This window comes from Camelus dromedarius, chromosome 13 (assembly GCF_036321535.1).
Source record: "Camelus dromedarius isolate mCamDro1 chromosome 13, mCamDro1.pat, whole genome shotgun sequence".
NCBI classification, from domain to species: Eukaryota; Metazoa; Chordata; class Mammalia; order Artiodactyla; family Camelidae; genus Camelus; species Camelus dromedarius.
Window position 1 is genome coordinate 51,640,766 of NC_087448.1, and position 19,691 is coordinate 51,660,456.

Consider the following 19,691-nt stretch of genomic DNA (forward strand, 5'->3'; position numbering starts at 1 on the left):
AATAATGGAGGAAAAACGACATAATTTAAAAGAGTAGTTATAAAAGAATTTAAGGTAAAATAATAGGATGCCATCTTTGCATATCAAGTTAGTAAATATTAAATACATATGTGTATCTGGGGAATTAATTGCCCAGCATTTAACGAGAAACTTCAAAATGTTCATTTGCTTTGACCTACTAATTCTACATGTAGGAGTCTATCCAAGGGAAATAATTCTAATTGCTTGAAAGCCTTTTGGATATTTCAGTATTTACTGAAAAAAAATCAAAAGGAACAAAGAAAGGAATAAGCTAATATTTAATGAATGCTTGCTATGTGTAGGTTCTATGCAGTTTTATATATAAGTTACCAGATTACCATCTCACAACAGCCCCAGGAAATAGATACACAATCACCATTTCACAGAAAAGGTAAATGTTTTTACACACTTGAAGTGATTAACCACTCCAAAGAAACTTGGCTGGTAACAGTGAAAAAACAAAGACAGCTTAAATGGAAATACTGGAAAACCAGGGAAGATTTATTGAATGGACTGTTCAAAAAATGTTCGTATAAAACTCTAAAATGGAAAAATAGTTTAGGATAAGGGGTCAATAAAAATGAATAGAATATATTATATTTAATAGGATTAAAATATTTGCATGGAAAAAAGATTGGAAGAAAATAAAGAAATACTAACCAAATAAGAGAGCACTTGACCCTGAGAGAGTGTCAAGGAAGGGAGTCGGCTGGCAGCCCTGAGAACAAAGCTGAGTGTAGTTCAATCGGCGGACGAGGTAGGGGATGATGAAGGACTCTCAGGAAGACCCCGAAAGGCTCAGACACAGTTTAAGCAGTTTGGCTAATCCAAGAGATAGAGAATGTAATTCAGGGCAGATACGGTAAATCTTCTATAACGAGTAGGGCTATAATTCTTTTCATGGTAAGTTGCTGGGAAAATCATAAATTGGTCATGGTTAAAATGTCAGAAGACTCAAAATCATAAGAAAAAATAATGAATTATTGAGGTGGTGGCTTACTCTGAAAGCCACATAACATTTTCTGAGAGAAACGGGAGGTGGAGACAAGGGTGAAGGAATTTCTGCTGTATGAATATTTCAATTAGGCAGCTGAGAAAATTTGGGTAGAAACATATATATCTTTACTCTCAAGTTATTAGAACGGAGTATCTGTCAAGATTAGCTTTAGGGAAGAGGGGTCTGGATAAACACATGTTCAAACCATAGAAAACGTCATTTATGTCTGTACACACACATCCCACAGCTGATTCTTCTTCAACTGTATGAATTTTATAACATTTTGGAGAATTTTATAAATGTCCTAAAGAAAATGTCTTGTAACTCAATATTTGACTTTCCTTTTTCTGTCTCCCGATTTCCCCTGTCTCCTGTCCTCTCTTCTCATGTTGTTTGCTGTATTAAAAAAGAAATTGCATGTATACATATACGCATGTATGTACATGTACGTTTGTATATATGCGCACACACGCACACACACTATATATAATTTACGACAGCTTGTTTAGAGTTTTATATGTATGGCCCCTACTGACAAAAACAAAAACAAAAAACAACAAAAAAATCCCAAATGTTTGGTCAACTCAGCTCAAAGTACACAGGTCTGTGGGTGTGAAACTTAGTAACTCTCCAAAGACAATTGGTTTCTACTTAGTGCGTACTGTCTACACTCATCTAACTCGATGGGCAAAAGCGAATTGTTCTTTTGGCATATAACAACGACTGCAGTATAATGACTGTCACTTCTCCGTGGCAGATTCTGGGAGGGCAGGGATCATGCCTGTTTTGTTTACTGCTGGAGCCCCTGCACCAGGACAGTGTCTCAACAAACACGAGTTGAATGAGTGAATGCAGTGAATACTGAAATCCCATGTGTCTTTCCAGGCAGCTCAAGTCCTGCCTCCCTGATAACATTTTCCCTCAGAGCCCCAGTCATTGATCCTTCTGAAAATTACTACATTACTAGTCTGAACCACTACTTAGCACCTGATTCTACACAGTATTTGTACTGCTGTCTTTTTGTTGCTGTTTGTCAATTTAAGGACGCCTGAATACATATATATTTATATTTCCCAAAGCACCTGTTACACAGCACGTGAAAAATCTGCACAAACGTGTGTTAAATTAAATGATGAACTCTTCCCAGTGACTTTCTGCTTTGTGACATTTCCAAACATTTTCTCTGTTGAATTCATTAGTGTATCACGATTCCTAAGTGTGATGGAAAGAAAACGGAATGCAGTGCCAGCTGAGTTGGGTTTCTAAGTTCTGCCACTTCAGTGCTGGAAAAGTCACCTAAAAGTTGGGTCCTCTCTTTCCCTATTTTTAAAATGGGAACATGAACAAGAGCCACAGCCACCATAAAGTCCCTGCCCGTCTCAAAGAGAAGACTGTGCAAGCGAACGGCACAGCCTAAGCGAAAGAGTTCTGCAAGCTGGAAAGCAAGTATTAGCTCTTCTATTTACCATTTAAAATATGAAACTGACGTTCCAATGCCACAGCTAGGAGATTCTGCCTGCGGCTTTTTCTGAGAACAGCTATTGGGCAGAAGAGCGAGGTGATGAGAAAAAAAAAATCTCAATTCAAGCACAGCCTGCCAAACACGCCCCGGTCATCACTCCCGGACAGGGCTCAACACTTGCGTGTGGGGAGATTACAAGGCTGCCATCATCCACACCCCCTTGGCGCAGCTTTCAGGCATCTTCCAGCTCAGGAGAAGGCTTACCCGATACAAGCTGCTGTCCAGGCAACCCCACGGGAACCATGCCCAAGTTATTCATGGCGGTGGCCCAGGCGCTGGGATCTGTCACCGACATGTTGAGCTGGGTCGTGTCTATTGCCAGACTCCCCAAACCATCGGCTGCTGCAGGGGGGAAAACAAACTCGGACTTAGAATCCACAGGCAAGGGTGTCAATTTGAAATGAAATCGCGTTTCGAGAGATGGGAGGCTTCATTTCAGCACATCTCCAAAGCACAAAAAAAATATAGCATCGTAATCTACAGCGATGCTTTCTCTAGATGTAAACATAAAAAGTTTTCAAATATATTCTGAGAGGAAACTTAATGACGTGCGGTTTATATTATACACAGCATGCCGTTAAGGAAGTGACCTTGGGGAAAAAAAAAAACCTGAAGTATAGTTTCCTCCACCCAGTGAAACATTAGTTAAGTAACAAAGTTGAGAGGCAAAGCCAGAGTACTTGCTGGGTAAAACAAGTCAACTGGCTTACTAAACTAAGAATAAATAAATTCATGTTTCCGAGAGTAATTCTGAGGCAGGCACACCCTCTAATCACTTAATAAAATCTCTAAAATCAGTTGTCAAGCAGTCAAACTGGTCCTGACTGAATTTATGAAGTGTTAACATTTTAACATGCCCCTTCCTTTACAAACTGTTTACATCCTTACATTAAGGAAATGCAGGTGTCTGCCTAAAGTGACTCCCAGAATATTTCTTGTAAGCACAAACTTTCATCAAAACAAAATAAACAAATAAATCATACTGAAAACAAATAGCATAGAGCTGAAAAACAGTCAGCAAAATACTGACTTAATGCTCTTTGATGTTCACTAGTTCCACAGTCTGAATTCTTGTAGGAGCCCAGGCTGCTGGATGAATGCATATTCTCATGGCTGGGGAGGCTTTCCACTAAGACACAAAATGCCTTTTTTGTGTTTGGTGCTGGCCGCCGATATTTACCTGCAGCCATCATCTGAGGAAGCTGCTGGGGACACAGGGTGATGCTTTCAACGCCACCTGCATCTACTACTGAATTACGAGCATCTTGAGGGGCGGGAGCACTTTGATGGCTGAGAGCAGGGTCCCCACGGAGATCATCGGAGTCTGCAAGAGGGGAAGAGGAGTGTGGTGAGAAAGGGGAATAGTTAACTGAGGGAGCCTTTGTGGGGGGCAGGGGAACTGTTGTCCAAACAAAACAAACAAACAAACAAACAACAGGCAACAAAAAACAAAGAACAACTTTGAGTCACAGGCACAGAAGGAAAGCTGCTTCCACCCCGTGTGTCCGAGGCTGCCTCCTGGCTCAGCTGCAGAGCTGGGAGACACGTGGGTCAGCTGTCAACCACCGAGAGCAGGGCTGGCTGAATAAACAGTCTGTCGGTCAGCGGAGCGGCCAGTGCCTTGCCTCCTGCTGAAGAGACTCCACCAAAGGGGCTTATCAGACCCTGCACAGCCTCTTCCACACAATTCACATCAATGGAGAGGGCAGACTCAGGGCTAAACATGATTTTTTTTACAGGTAAAAAATTAATTGATGCTGTTATTTTCAAAGACAGTCGTCTGTGAAATGTATTTGGAGAGGAGAAAATAGTAGGGAAGAGGAAGGAAAAAAGCAAGAAGCTATTCGCTGTGAGGCTGCTAGGGGAGGGTACCCAGGCTACAAGCATCAGGAAAGGCGAAAGGAAAGAGTGGGTGCTGCCTCTTAAAGAAGATGTAGAGTTGGGGGGGAGGTGCAGCAGAGGAAAAAGCATTTGTTGTTTTAGTTCCTCGGCAAGATAAATTGAACTGGCCACAATCTGTTTGGTCTAAATTTTCCGCAGAATTGCACAGCTTATGTGTAAGTGCATTTTTATAAGGCTTTTCAAAGCACTTTTCTAACAAAAACACATAACAGTAAGACATCACTGAAAGTTGCAAAGGGCTCCTGTCTATTGCACTGTTTATAAAATACCACGCGTCCTCTCCATCCTTAAAAGTGCAAAGACATAGCGTTCACACACACACACATTTTAAATGCACCTTTATCAATTCAAGACTGGAAGAGAAAACATGCCATTCGGGACGGGTGAGCTAAGAAGCCTGAATTTTGAGTAGATTGCTAAAACAATTGAATTTACATATTCATTTTTATTTAGGTACAAATTTAGACATTTTTCTAAACTGTGTTTCTGTTCATGGGTATTTTAGAATCAGTGTTCTGGTCTGGTTGTCAGTGTATTTAGTGTAAAGTTTGATGGAGTGCTCTTTCATTTCTTTGATTCTTAAGTGCAAGAATCAATGACCCCTCCCTTTGAACACTGTGCTCTCAAAAAAAATCCTTGCTGCCAGGTGAATATAAGTTTAATTCCAATGAAGCTCCAGTTTGAGTATCTCAAGGACAGGTGGGCACTGAGCGCACTGTGTCTATGGTCTCCACAAATCCCTAGCCCTCAGCCAGAGGGGCCTGTAAAACAGTAGTTTCCAGTGGCCTGTCAGGAAGATGAAACACCTCCATATGCAGTAGTGAATAATCCTAACTTTGGGAGCCAACTGTGCTCAGGACAAATGTTTGATACCTTGCAGTTAAACTCTGCTACCCAAAAGAATTCAGAACTTGTTTATCTGTTATACGCATCCATTATTTTAGGCAATGGATGCCACCAGATAGAGAGATTCTCACCATGTAAGATAAACTCAATAACATCAATGCATAGCTAACCAAAATGCCTGCCCTTTGGCTATCCACACGCCAGCAACACTTCCAGGATGAAGCCTCAGAGCAGTTTCCTCTCTCCACCTCCCACCATTTCAGAACACCAAAGCGGAGTCAGGCTAGAATGTGTTCATTCTTGTGCTCAAATGGCCCAGCAGCAGAGGCGTTTCAGATCTTTGCAAGGTCACGATTTGTCTTACTTATCTTCCCAGTGAAGTTTAGTTGGCTGGCTTTTTTTTTTTTTTTTTGTAGCTCAAGTTTTTCCCGCAATGGGCATTAATCACCACTTTTTTCCTGTCCAGTGAGTCTGCAGTTCTGGAACACGGTATCAGAGAACATCCCTTTACTTTGTAGGCTTTATGCCTTGGGCCTGACCGGCGATGTTTCACTTTGCCTTTCTGGCCAGCGTTTTAGGGGTGGTGTTCGATCTCCTCGGCTTTATAACTGTCTGTTCCGAGGTTTTACGTTAGTGATTATGGTCTTACAGAGGCACATCAAGTGTCCTGGAGGCCCACAGCCTCTACCCTACTTTTCATCCCCATCTTAACAAAGTTCTACTGTTTCGTTAAAAAAAAAAAAAAGTATTGCTTCCATGGCAAGCTGTGGTTTGTAAACCTGAATTCATCCCCTAATGAGGCTCTGTGACATTCAACATATTACATCTCTTCAATCTCCCAACCCATTGGTTTGAATGACACACAACTTCACGTGGCCGCCATTCACCTAGAAAGGTGACTCAAAAGGAAGTTCTGCCACATCTTCAGCATTTCTGATGGTCTCATGGCTGCCTTGCAAGTCTTCAAAAATTTTAAACTGATGTGATCACTTGGCTTGGGAGAAAGGTGGTATTTTAAATGAATTACTACCCAGTAGTTTATGAATAGTTGCAAGAGGGATTTTTTATACTCCACTAATATCTAATTGTTCCTATTGAGTACCTGCCTCTTTAAATGATTCAAGGCCATACTTTATCATTCAAATCAATTTCTCTGCCTTAGTTTTCTTATTTCTGATTTATCACTCAAGTCATTTTCTCTGCCTTAGTTTTCTTATTTCTAAACTATAGAAAAGATTAATGGTCATAATGATGTTTATTTACACACAGAGATGTGGGGAGCTAAAAATTATAGCTAATAAAGCACTTGGAATATAGTAGGTGTTAATTATTATTATTTTATTTGGAAGAGTAGTGTTTCCATTAAGGTACCCTGGGATCTTTGTGTTCTGCTGGCTAATTATGTAATTAATTTTAAAACAGTGAGTAACACTTGATATTTCTAAAAGTAAGCGTTGCCCTAGTTTTCTGTGTCACACCTAAATTGTACCAGAATATTTCATTTTCCACCATTCCTTTATAAAATAATATAATATAATTTAAAAGATGTATACATTTTTGTCTCTAGGTTTGTTTTTTTTTTCTTTCTGCCTATGCAACTACAAAGGCTGTCAAGAGATTCATGACCGATGGTGAAATTGGCAGTTTCTATTTACAGTTTTTAGTGAGGAAAGATCGTCCGGAAACAATCAGGTGTATAAAATGCCATGGATAACAGTACAGGTTTATCTAGGTTCAACAGAAATCTAAGCTGTTCTTTGTTAAGGTACATTCAAGTACAAAACCTCATGCTCAATTTCATAGCTCTTCAACAAGACATATTTATGCTCAAGACTTCCCTGGGCTGTGTCAATGGGGCAAACAGTTTTTGAAACTCACCAAGCCTAAGAAAATACTATTTGGCCCTAAAAAAAATGACACAGGCTTCTCCTGCTCCTAATAACACAACCCTTTCTACCTGTCCAACTTTTTACAGGTCCCAAGGACACACATACACACGCTGTAATAAAATCCATCTGTAATTGTCCACAAAACCCAGATTCCTATTAAAAGAGGGTAGAGATAAGTTAAGAATTGAATTTTTTTTCCTTTTTTTTTTAATTTAAAGGAATGATTTTGTTTGAGTTAAGTCCTTAGGTTCATACCTAATTCAATAGAAAATACAGTGAGAAAATCAGATTTATTAATGTCTTGTTGAGAGTTGATTCCAAAGAAAACTTACTTCATAGGAAACATTCATTAACATTATCATAGTTTATAGTAAAAAGAAAAATGCATTCCCATCTAAAGTTCTACTTTCTTCTTCCATGATTAAGAAAATATCTCACTTTGATCTTCGTGTAATGAGTAGGATACTCTCCTGAGGTTATGGAAATATCCATAGTTTAAAATGATACAGAATATTGCTAAATAGCTGTTACTTATGTTTTAATTCCATGATTTTTAAGCAACCATCTATGAATAAGGGAGGCATCTCTGGGCTTCCTACAATGGTACAATGGTAAACTAAGTAATTCAGACTAATTCTCCCACTGAGAAACAACCAGAAGAATCTAGTGTATTTCAACAGTTTTATAACATTCTCACTCACTATTATCTGTTCAAACACAACAGGATCGCAAAGACATGCTTTAATTACTGTAGAGGGTTGCTAAACAGGCTTCTAAGGAGAATGGGTCCTCTTATGTACTAGGTCTTCTCTTTGATCTAGGAGCTGGATGGAATCTGCAAGTTTTGAGACAGAGTGGAATTGCTCTGCAAAAGGTGATAAAAGAAGCCATTAAGGCTAAGTGCCTTCAGGAGAAAGAAAGAAGGGATCTTTGGTGGCCGCTCATGGGAAGAGGGGACTTCAGAGAAGAGAAATGACTAACGCAGACTTTCGGGTGGTTCACTGGAAAATATATAATGTAAATCTTCCTTCTGCCCCCTCTACAGAAATGTCAGCCAAATCCACATTGCTTCTTAATTCTTAAATAGGAGTAATTTTTGGATGGTGGGTGCCCTTTAGAGGACAGAGCGTGAAGAGGACAAGAAGGAGGCAGTTGATAACAGAGATTATCTGAGGTGCTACATTACAAGGAATGATGAAGTTTTCAGGTCTGTTAAATATTCAAGATGTAGGTTATCAATGATCAATGCCTCCTAATTAGTGAGAAATAAAAGGATTAAGGTTTTGAAGAAGAGATTTAGCTCAGATGAGAGTGTGTGAGGAATTAGATTTTGTGCGGGAATTTCCGATGAGAGAATTGTAAAGAAGGAATTTTATGTCAAATACAGCTAGAAAGAGCCTTCTCAGTAATGGAGAGAGAAGTCATCACTTGGAAACGATATGGGCAGAGGCTGGAACTGGGCCAAGATCAATTCAGGGAAGGCTGAACCCTGTAGTAATTCTATCAAAGCCATGAAATCAAAAGACCTTCTTTAATATGTGACCTATTACTCATGGATTTATAAAACCACCGAACTCTTTTCAAAAGGTCACGGGGTGACATACGTCACAGCACAGTGCACCTGAGGAGATGTGCCATTCTTGTTCCAGGCAGTTTTGTCCATTAAGGCAAGAGGACCGAGGAGATATGTACCCCCTCCTCTGTGTTCCCACTGTACTCTGACCTTTCTCTGTGCCGGTACTGTAACTTCATACTCTAATTAGTTGTTTATGTCTATGCCCCTAGTAAACAAAAAGCTTAGAATGATCATGGAAACTAGTTGCTTTTGCAAACCCTGCAGCTAACAGACACAGTATCTGGAATGTGGCAGATGCTCAATGTATATATAAAATTATAATATGTTTATAAACCTATGAAATACATTTAAATCATTATATAGAAATTACACAGACAAAATTATATAAATACATCTTTTTTCAAATGAATTCAGGCATAGAAGGAAGGAAACAAAGTTAAAAAGGACAATAATAAAAAGAGAGAAAGAAAGTAATAAAGGAACAAAGGGACAAAATTCAGTTCTAGGGTCCAATCTCAAAGGTTGGAGGTTTGAAAACTAAAGGACACAAAAGGAGACTAGAACACGATGAATTGAAAGTATCAAAGAAAGACGATTTTAAGAAGTGTTAGATCTTTCCAGAGAAGCTTTTGGTGCCCTCAGCAAGTCATTCTCCAAGATCCAAGATCCCACACCTCGCTGGTAAGACACGGAGGGTCGTGAGCAGGTTACAGTGATGTTCTCCTGTTGTGAGACTTCTCGCAGCTGCTCTTTGGGAGGCGAGATCTATAAATAACGCCATTTCCAGATCCATTAAGCAGTACATTAGTGTAGCAAAGGCATGTATGTATGGCGCTGAAGAAGCGAAATCAGTGGAAGAAAGGAAAAGTTTCAATTTGCCGTGCACTGTGCAGGATAAAAAGCAGCTCTGGCCATTTCTCAAACACAAAATGCCATTAAGGGTCTGTGATTACATCCTCCATTTTTCTACTTTGTCTAGTAGCCAGTTTTAAACTACAAATCATCGTCCTTCCATCTGAGGGAGGAAATGGTTACTGAATGGATGATAAACTTTTACCCATGACATGTCTGTCTTCGAATAACTCAATGTTGAGAGAGAGACAGAGAGAGAGAATGAATAAATATGAGAGAGAACCAGAAGGTCTCCCTCTGAAACGCAATTAAACAAAATAACCAAATTTGCCAGAGACAACTCAACCACCATGAGCACGACAGTAAAGAAAGCCAACTGTCTTTTGACACAAAGAAAAATACTATTTGGCATTACACACATACGTGTAGAGAAATGACAATGGTAAAATTACTTTGTTTTCAGGAAATCTTGGCTTTAAAAAATTACGCTTTACATTTCGAAGTTAAACAAAATAATAAAAGAGAACGTTTGAGACCAAAGGAATAAAGTCCCTCTCTTTCCACTAAAAACAGAAAAGAAAATGGGACTGGTCGCTACCATGTAATATGTGATTCCAAAGTCCTTGTAGAGACAAGTTTTAAAAAACAGGACCTTCTTAGAATATTTCAGATTTTCTGAGAAGGGCAATATTAAACTTGAAGGCTGTTTATCAAACATGTAATGGGTCAACTACTTCCTCTCATTAATGGATCTCTGTCAGTCAGGACAAACACACGCAAGTTCACAGCATGTTAAGGTTCGAACCCGAGAGTTCCTCAATCCTAGCTTCTCCTGGATACACAAGCCCCCAGAATGCTTCCGCCAGGCCTCAACGGTTCACAAGTTCTCCCTTCAGTGGAGCCCTTACCTGGAAAACCGGATATCTGAGCTCGGTCCTTCGATCATTACTTCTACAGTGATGTGTAGCCTTGGGGAAGGGACACTTCTGGTCCCTGGATAGGGGCACTGACGTGTAACTGACAAATAAGTAAGTTAGAGACAAGTTCATAAAGTAAATAAGGACACATCAGAGAGCTCTTACTTCCCCTCAGTTTTTTGTTTTTGTTTTTTTTCCTGTTCGCTCTGTCTGTCCTCTTCACTTCCCATCCAGAAAGTTCTACGGAACAGACAAGGGAAACCAAAGGCTGGAACTACATAAATGCTTCACTTGGATCGGCAGCATCCTGGGCTGCCAATAAGGAGCGACAGGGAGACCAGAGGAGGAGTCCCCTGGAGAAGAGCAGACTTCAGGTGGCTTTCTGGCTTCAAAGACGCAGCCACCAAAAGTGGTAAGAACGCTACGAACTGTGGACGCTGTCACACATCAAAGAACGCTTTGTCGTGTCTGCGTAGTGCAGGTGGTCCCTGCGGCCACACTCGTACAAGGAAAGTGATTTTTGCGAACGTTATGGTCTCATGTAAAGGGATGCAGACTATCTCTAACTCTGTAATTTGGGCTGTTTTGTACTCAGTTTTTTCATTACATACTCATTTTACACCTTGACCCGACGACCATGGAAAACATATTAAGCTACAAAGTGGAACACTTTAATTGCAGTGGGTGAGTAACTGATTCCTAAGTGGCTGCCAGCGCTAGTAAATGAGTTATGTATTTTCCAAAAAGCCCTGATTAGAGCCCTTGAATCAATGGAAATCTACCTGCAATAAAACCCAGATCAGACCGTGACCGGCCCCAGCCAGTTGCTCATCCTGTTTAACATTTCCCCTCGGAGGGCCACCAGGAACATGTGAGTTACTCTTTAAACTAATGTGCTCTTAATGATGCCACGGCCACACGGTGAATAAAGCATTGGCCCCGCAGCAGCGATCGCCCTGGGACTGGCAGATGGAGCGGGACACCTGCCCTCTGGTGTGTTACTGGGGGCCCGGGACCTTGTTCTCTCTTCTCCAGATGAGCAGCCACAGCTCTTGCCGAGGCTCTGTAACCAGTGGGCAGGAGAGTGGGGGCCTGAGGTTCCCTGGGACGGTAATTTTTCACTCTTCTGGGAATTACAGGGGGTGACACGGGGTTGGGCTAGTTAGGGGAGGGCCACTGGGGCATGAGTGCCCAGTCCAAACGCATGTGCGGCAAGATAGCCAAGTGGAGAGTCCTGGGCGGGCAGGGAGCATCCTGAGGAAATGGGTCAGACCTTTGTTGCTACTGGCTGTGTTCAGCAAGATTCAAAAAGAGGGGGAGGAAAAATGCTGATGGGAAGGTACCAGCAACCAAAACAAGGTTAATGGTCAGCGTAAAACATTGCTGCTATACCCATAACATCTTCCCTTCCCTCCCCATCCCTCCTCCCTCCTCCTATCTGTTACAGATTTCCATGCAAAAGTGTGTATGTGCTGCCCTCCACCCCACCTTCTCCCCTGAACACTCATCCTCCTTGTCAGGTCAGTAGGAGACGCTATTTGCCTCTTAAGCACGTCACACAGAAATCCCTCCTTCTGTACAAGGGGATGGCATTTGGAGGACTAAGCTTCTCAAATGGAATATCTTTCTCTACTCCTATCTTCCAGCTTAAGACCTCATCCAGCCCAGGGAAAGTAGCTTATTTTTCTAACTGTGGCTATGTCACTAACTAGACGCTAAAGGCGCCGAGGTCTACAATAACGTTGGAGAGCCGAAAATGTTCTGTGCCAACTTGCAATGAAATGTGCATGATCAAAGGCAAAAAGTTACTTCGTGAAATACCTATGCATTTCGTATTAGGACAACTTCTTTAATTCGCAAATTTAATATCTATACAGATATCATTATAGTTAAAAATCATTTGTGAGTGGGGCTCTTCTCACGCTGCAAGAAATCCCTGAGCCTGCATGGTTATGGGGAAATCAGAGCAGGTTTTAAATGAAAGGAGTAACTTGGAGGCAAATAGTTTCAAAAGCAGAAGTATAAAACCCCTGTTCAAATGTCCTATAGACAGACTTCTATTGAACGTCAGATGTGAGTGCATTTCGTCCTTTTGATGAGATGTGGTGGAGTGAGGCTTCCAGAAGGAAGTTGCTGGTGCCTGGAGCCTACCAAGTTTTAAGTGGCTGTGTGAGGCACCATCTGGCCCCTTCCTTCCTGCTGTGTGTGAGATAAACAAAGCTCCGTTTCCCCTCAAATTTGCCAAACTCAGTTCAAGATCAAACACCACCCCCAGTTATTTATTCACAGATGATTTACATATTATCAGGGGTGGGGGCGTGCAGAGGAGTGAGCAAAAACTGGCCCTAGAGAACACAGATATGAGAGAAAAACATTGGGCTCATGGTGCTTAAGCTAGTTTCTTGTTAGCTCAGAGTAATCATATTTATTTATGGTTTTACTATTTATGAAAAAAAAAGAAATTATGCTGAATGTACTTTGTGGGAATTAACCGTATATTGCTATTGCTACCATGGTTTATTATTTTCACAGCAAGATGGCTTAAGCCCAACCCAAACAAGTATTTTAAAAGAATTTCCCACCAGCATTATCACATTTTCCCCTTTCTAGTCTTAATGAAAAAGATCATCTGCTCTTCAAGAACTCTGATGTTCTCATTCTTGCGCATTTCTAAAATTTATGGTTCATTATGAGATGATGTTTATTGTGAAAGGATGACTCAGAAAGTCACCAGCAGCGAGGGGTTGCTAAGCGGTGCGGGATATGAAGTGACAGCACTTAAGAACTTCCGTGGCCGTCAGCGCCAAATATTCACCTTGGACCGTTAATGCAATCAGGATAATGATTTTTATTACTTACACAATGAAGTAGACGTGCCTTCACGTACTTATTCCAACATATCGACCTGACACAATCCCTAGACACAGAGTTTTATTAATAAGGTAAAAATAAAGTAGATAAAACCACGAGACACATAATCAACATAAAACTAAATGCAGCATTATTTCCAGACTCCCCACAGTAAAATCTCCTGATGCTAAACTCTCACTTTAATAGGAGACACCATCTCCATTCAAACACGCGTCCCAAAGTCTGGCTACCATCCCTCCCTACCAGCTAATTCAACTGCCCTTTTTTTTTTTTTTTGTAGTGAAATTTGCATGGATGTGCACTGACATGGTTCTTTTCAATCTGGGCATAAACATGAATATACATGAGGTGGATGGAAACTAATGTTCTTATAAGGACCTTTTTATTTGAAAGGCCTTTTTACTGGCACTAATACTTACAACGAGTTAAAAAAAAAAAAAACTAACGTCTAGAAACTAAAAGGAATATGTCGTTCTCTCAGCCCTCCCCCAAAGGCACCTAGTGGGAAAACAGCTTCTGACATAACAGTCCCATATCTTTGATTTCACAAAAACCCACAGCAACCTATGAAACAGATGTTATTAGCACTTTTTTGCAAAGGAAGAAAAGCTAAGGTTCAGAAAATTAAGAACCTGGCTCATTTATCCCAGGTCAAAAAGCTAATGAATGGCAGAGCCCAGGGTTCAGTTTGTCTTAGCCTGGACCTGTGCTGTTGTAGATTTGGGGAACTTTTCTTCAACAAAAAAGCCAGACAAGGAGGTCCCTCTTGGTTTGACTGGCTCTAAAGACAGAGTTGTCTGGGGTAAAGGGTTAGTTCCATCCCCCAGGGACGCATTCACTCAACAGATCTTTATTAAATGCTTACTGTTTGTGGGTCACTGTGCTTGAGATCAGGAATACAATAGCAAACAAGACAGATTCATCTTTAAGGAGTCTGCAAATTAAGAAGCACTAGCAGACGAACGAATATAACAAAACAGAGATGGACTCACAAATGCAGAGAACAAAACTAATGGTTACTAGCAGGTAGAATGAAGGGGATTGAGAGGTACAAACTACTAGGTATAAAATGAATAGTATACAAGGATGTGATGAACAGCATAGGGAATGTAGCCAATATTTTATAATAAATTTATATGGAGTATAAGCTACAAAAATATTGAACCACTATGTTGTACACCTGAAATGGATATAATACTTAAGTCCACTATAGCTCAGTTGGGGAAAAAAAAAGCATCAATGAGACTTGAGTTTGCCCCAGTGTGGCTGACTAGATACTCTTTAAAGTCTGCCTATTATAAGAAAACACAACAACTAGTTTCTGGATATAACTACTTACTAAGGTATTGTTATTCCTGAAGGAAGGAAGGAAAGTCACTAAGATTCTTCCCATTCCCCCAACTCCCCCTTACCCTCCCACCTCCACAAAAAAAAAAACCCAGAAAGACAAGTAGGCTGAAACCAGCAGTTGCTGTGAGCAGTGAGCAAACATGAAGCCGGAGTTGCTTGCAAGAAAAATGCCAGCAGTGACATGGTGCTAGGAGACAGCCTGCCACGGTGAAGTGGAACCAGAGTCTGAGGATCGCAAGGTAATCAGGACCTGGGAGCTTTGTTGTGTCTGCACGGCCCTCACCCCAGCCCCCAGGCAGCCACCTGGACCCCTCTACCTCAGTTATAAAATAAACAGGCAAGGAAAAGCACATCAGCACATCAGCAGAACTCACTGCTGGAAGACAGCTCAAAACCCATGCTCTATGGAGAAGCATTTTTTTTTTTTAATGGAGATACTGGGGATTGAACCCAGGACCTCATGCATGCCAAGCATGTGCTCTATCACTGAGCTATACCCATACCCCAAGAAGCCCATTTCTCTTAATGCCAGAACATGCATGGTGCATTTAGAGAGACGGGAAGGGGGAACACACACACAAGATGTCTGCCTAGGGCTGACCTGCAGTCTGAGGGTTTTAATGGGTTAGGTTTTACCAGAAGGTCTCACAAATGTCTTAGCCCAGACAGGGCTTAGCTTTGTCCAGAAATGATATGGAGGGTAAACTTGTGGTTTGAGCTGAGAGCTTGGTTTAAGCATCCTCATCGCCAACCAGGGCTGCCCAGAACTGTTATCTTTGTGTAGACAGCTCCCTTTGCAATCTCCAAGTCACCAACCTCCCCACACACTTCTAATGAAATGTAACAGAGAAAAGGACGGCAGGGCCATACAAATGGGACAGCGGGGAGGTAAAGTCAGGTTACTCTTCCTTTTTCCCGTTTCCTCTCCCTTTTTGTGCTAGCACCCTGTCCTGTCCCACTTCCTCTGCTTCACAAGCTCTCTCACAATGCTGGCAGCTGGCTGCAGGGCTGGCCCGGAGTTCATTCCTCCTTTCTGCCTTCTGCCACACACAAGAGCTACAGGGAGTAAGAAGTGGAGGTACCGAGGAGCTGGGTAGAGCCAGGAGTTGAGTGAACAAGAAATCCCAACTTCTAATTCCTCTTGCAAGGGATCAGAGACATACTGGAGGTGCTGGAGGCACAAGGGTCTGTGTTACTGTGTGATGGAAACTTGAATCCAAGTCCCACTGCGTGCTCATCGGAACTGTTACCACGGCACCAGTCACTTTTTCATTTCCGGTGAAGATAAACTTAAACCCTGAGAGCTGATCTGGGAACTTCCCCCTTTCTGCCTCTCTTATAAAAATGTGCACGGCAGTTTGGCAGCACAATTTGCATATCATAGGAGAGCCCCTATCACAAGTCGCCCCAGGCCAGTTCCCTGAGCTTTTCCACTTTATGCCTTCAATCCTCATCTCACAAGTTATTACAGGGGCTAAGGCATAATGCCTTTTGGAGGAACTGAAAGAAATGAAGCATTATGGGCAACACTGTCAGACATCTTGATGGTTAAAATCCACATCCCTTTAGACAGGCTCTTGTAAAGAAATTCTTTGGACTACAAAACAGCAGCAAAATCTCCACCCAGGACAATCTCCTGAACGCATCTTTATCTCAGCTATTCCCCCCCTGAAAAGTACATATTCTGGTCTCTCTTGTTTGTTTTGTTTTGTTTCAACCAGTATTTTGGCTTGATTCATTATTGGTTCACATGACACCAGAACAATAAGTTAGCTGGTGTGAGACTGTGAGTGGCAGGGTTTGGCAAGAGCATCAGTGTTTTGGTCTGTAAACTCCTGTGGTCCAAGAAATCAAACGCAGGAAAGGCTTGTAGTGTCACCTCGATGACTACATCCATCAAATGAAATTCAGAACAATGGCCAACAATGGCAGAGATCTTTTGGATGTGTTATCTGCCATTGGATCACACACTCGGGAACGAAGGAGATGAACAGACCGTTTTAGGAAGAGCAGCAAATTAAAGAGATGATGTGAGTTAATACTGAAATGTGATACAGAATAAAATAGAGGTTATAGTCAGATCCTTCCCATCAGACTTGTATTGAGCTCAAATTGTTCCTCAATTTGCAAGCTCCTTGCTGAGTTCAACTGCAAAAATAAGTTTATACGAGGAGAAAAGGGGATTTCTGAAATACATTAAATGCAATGCAATGGTTGTAAATTTATAGTTAAAATCCAGAAAAGTGTATTTCCTCCCTGCTGTGTGATCACAGTTTTGTTACATGAGGTTACACAGTCTAATTTTATGCTCTCTGCTAGTTTTGTTATATTTGCATATTCTTGACCCAGATTAATGAAAACGTATGACGTATAAATGATACGGGGCTCCACATGGAGACTCATCAAAACATTTAACTGCACAGCATTGCTTGTCTCGTCCGTTGCAGCAAACAGCATGCACAGTGCTAGTGAGTGCACGGAACTTAGGTCTCGCTAATGTGAGCGGGGAGGCGTTAGGACAGAGGAGAGGCCAAGGGATCAGCCTTACTCTTCCGTTTACCAAAATGGAAGTTTCCTCCATTTACTGAAAGCAAAACAAGTGACCAGCGATTAGTTAATACCACATTTAAAGTCGGCTGAGAAGCACTTAATAGCAGTAACTAGACGTTGTGTTAAGAGAAGATGGTTTCTCCCTGTCTGTTTACCTGCTTTGACTCACATTAAATCAAGAAACTGCAGCATATTTGGTGAGAAGGTCTTTCTAGTTCTATTCATAATTTCTTTTCTTTCTCGCCATCCCCCATCTCCGGCTTTTGTGCATCAGAGAACACCTTCATAGTTCGGGGTGTTTTAAAATTCTGATCAGAATTGGCAGCGGGAAAAGAGCCGGGGAAATAATGGAGACTCCAGTACTGATGTGACACATTTATAAACCCTATGAATTTTTAACAAAGAACAATATCCAAAATTAGATTTGAAATGAGGCTTTTCTTTGTAGGCGCTCTTAAGGTAAGTGGAGTGTGAGTGGATTTTGCTTTATATTCAGGAAATGATACCAAGTACAAAAAACATCACGATTTAACAGAAAATAAAAGCAGATTGTTGACTGTGCCCAGATCTTTTTTCTTCTTCTAGATTTTCAGAAGTGTGGCAGTTTTCAAATTGTATTTCCTTTTATTTACATGTCACATATATGCCAAGGACCGCAATGGCAACCCTTTTGTATTATATGGAGAAGTTTTTACTTGTTTGTTTTCAACTGTTAAAGAAAAAAAAAACTTTCAACCTTTGGGGAGGAAGATATTAAGCTTTCCCATTTGCAAACGAAGCCACCTCAAATAAATACTGAAAAAATGTCATCGTGCAGAAGATAAGAGAGTGAGGTGATTACTACTTAATTTACATTTTGAGACTAAAGCTGAACTCTTGTCTACATAAGGCTTAGGTTTCTGGCATCACAGGAACATATATTCCTGTCACCTCTGCCTACAGCCCCCTCCTCCCGGAGCTCCTGGGACGCAGCTTCCTTTTCCCCCAGTCTGCCAAGCGCGATCCTCTGCCAGTGACTCGGCGCTTGTGGTTCCTGCACATCCCTGTGTGACCACCCCGTCCTCGCCCCCGAAGCCTTTCTCTGCTGAAATGGAACCCTCTGCGGAGAGGCCGTCCCGGACCTACCAAAAATAGCAGCTTCGCTTTCCTTCTGCCCTTCTACCAGCTGCATTTTTCTCCATAGGACTTCTCAGCATTTGAGACTGTTATTACGTAATTATTTCTTTGATGGGTTGGTCTTCCGTAAGGGCAGGCTGACTTTTACAAATTTTTTTATGTTTTTCCTGCTAAATCACCATCAGCTGAAACAGCATCTGGTACACAGTAGACATGCATCCTCCTTTCCCTCCACACAAATGCACTGAATAAACAGTGAGTGTGTCTCTGTGTCTGTACACTCACACACACGTATATACGTACTGCATTAATTGTGCTGTTTATTTTTTGCATTTCCTGATGCTTTACATCTGGGGCCTTGCTGACACTGGAGGGACTGCCCCTCCCAGGACCAGTCAACTTCTAAACAGAGCCAACCATGGGAGCTTACTCTTCCAAAGCAAACCAACCAATCCAGAGCTCATACCCTCCCCATCGACTCCTTTGTGGGGCTCACACACTAAGCGACTGTCCTCTGGCCCTAATCACCCCAGAGCCAGGTACCAGACAATGAGAGACAGCCCTGTACCTCAGAGCCGGCTGGGGTTATTCAAAATAACCCATCCTGAATCTGCTTACCCCGCTCCACTGGTTCGTTCTCTCAGAAACTACAGTGAGGCCTCTTGCCCACCTTTCCCTGGCTCCTTCTGCATCCTGACTGACCCTGGTGCCTCCCCGTGTGCCCCACCCCTGCAGGGTGTGGCAGGCTCACGCCTCCTAGGAACTGTGAGTAACACACTCTCTCTTCAATGGCGGTCTTCTCCTGACCTCTTGACTTCACCAGATCCGAACAATACTGAAATCTCTATATTTTAAAACACACACATACAAATTTGTTGAATGACTCAATTAAACCAGTGAAGTTCACTGTATCTTCAAGGAAAATGATATATAATCGTCATCAGGAGTTAGGTTTCCTTGGACTCATGATAAATGAAACAACTGTAACATTTTAAAGATCTGTAGGCCACTTGGCCCTCATCTTGGCTGTGAGTTTAATTTACAGGTTGACTGCTTGTGGTTATTATTGTTGGTGTCTGTCTAACCCTCAAGCTTTTCTTGCATCTGGGCACCCCAATGCAAGGGAGCAGCCCTGCTTTCTTCTTTCCGCTACAGACACAAATAATTAACACTAGACACCAAGCACCAATAAATTGACAATAAAACACATACAAGTTTATACTTTTTGAATATAAGGAAATAAGTCCTACCCGTCAACTTCTAAATTACAGCAAGCTCTAAA

The 19,691-nt window shown here is 41.6% G+C and overlaps 1 protein-coding gene across 6 annotated transcripts in view; it reads right to left on the reverse strand.

Moving 5' to 3' along the window:
- The window catches only part of ENOX1 (ecto-NOX disulfide-thiol exchanger 1), a 511,292-nt gene that overhangs the window by 193,158 nt on the left and 298,443 nt on the right, over positions 1-19,691 (reverse strand). For all 6 annotated transcript variants that reach the window (XM_031466044.2, XM_031466047.2, XM_064493135.1 and 3 more), the window contains 2 exons: positions 3,721-3,864; positions 2,745-2,882 (listed from right to left, as the gene is read on the reverse strand). In XM_031466044.2, the coding sequence (XP_031321904.1) occupies positions 2,745-2,882; positions 3,721-3,864 (282 nt within the window). The remainder of the gene's footprint in view (positions 1-2,744; positions 2,883-3,720; positions 3,865-19,691) is intronic.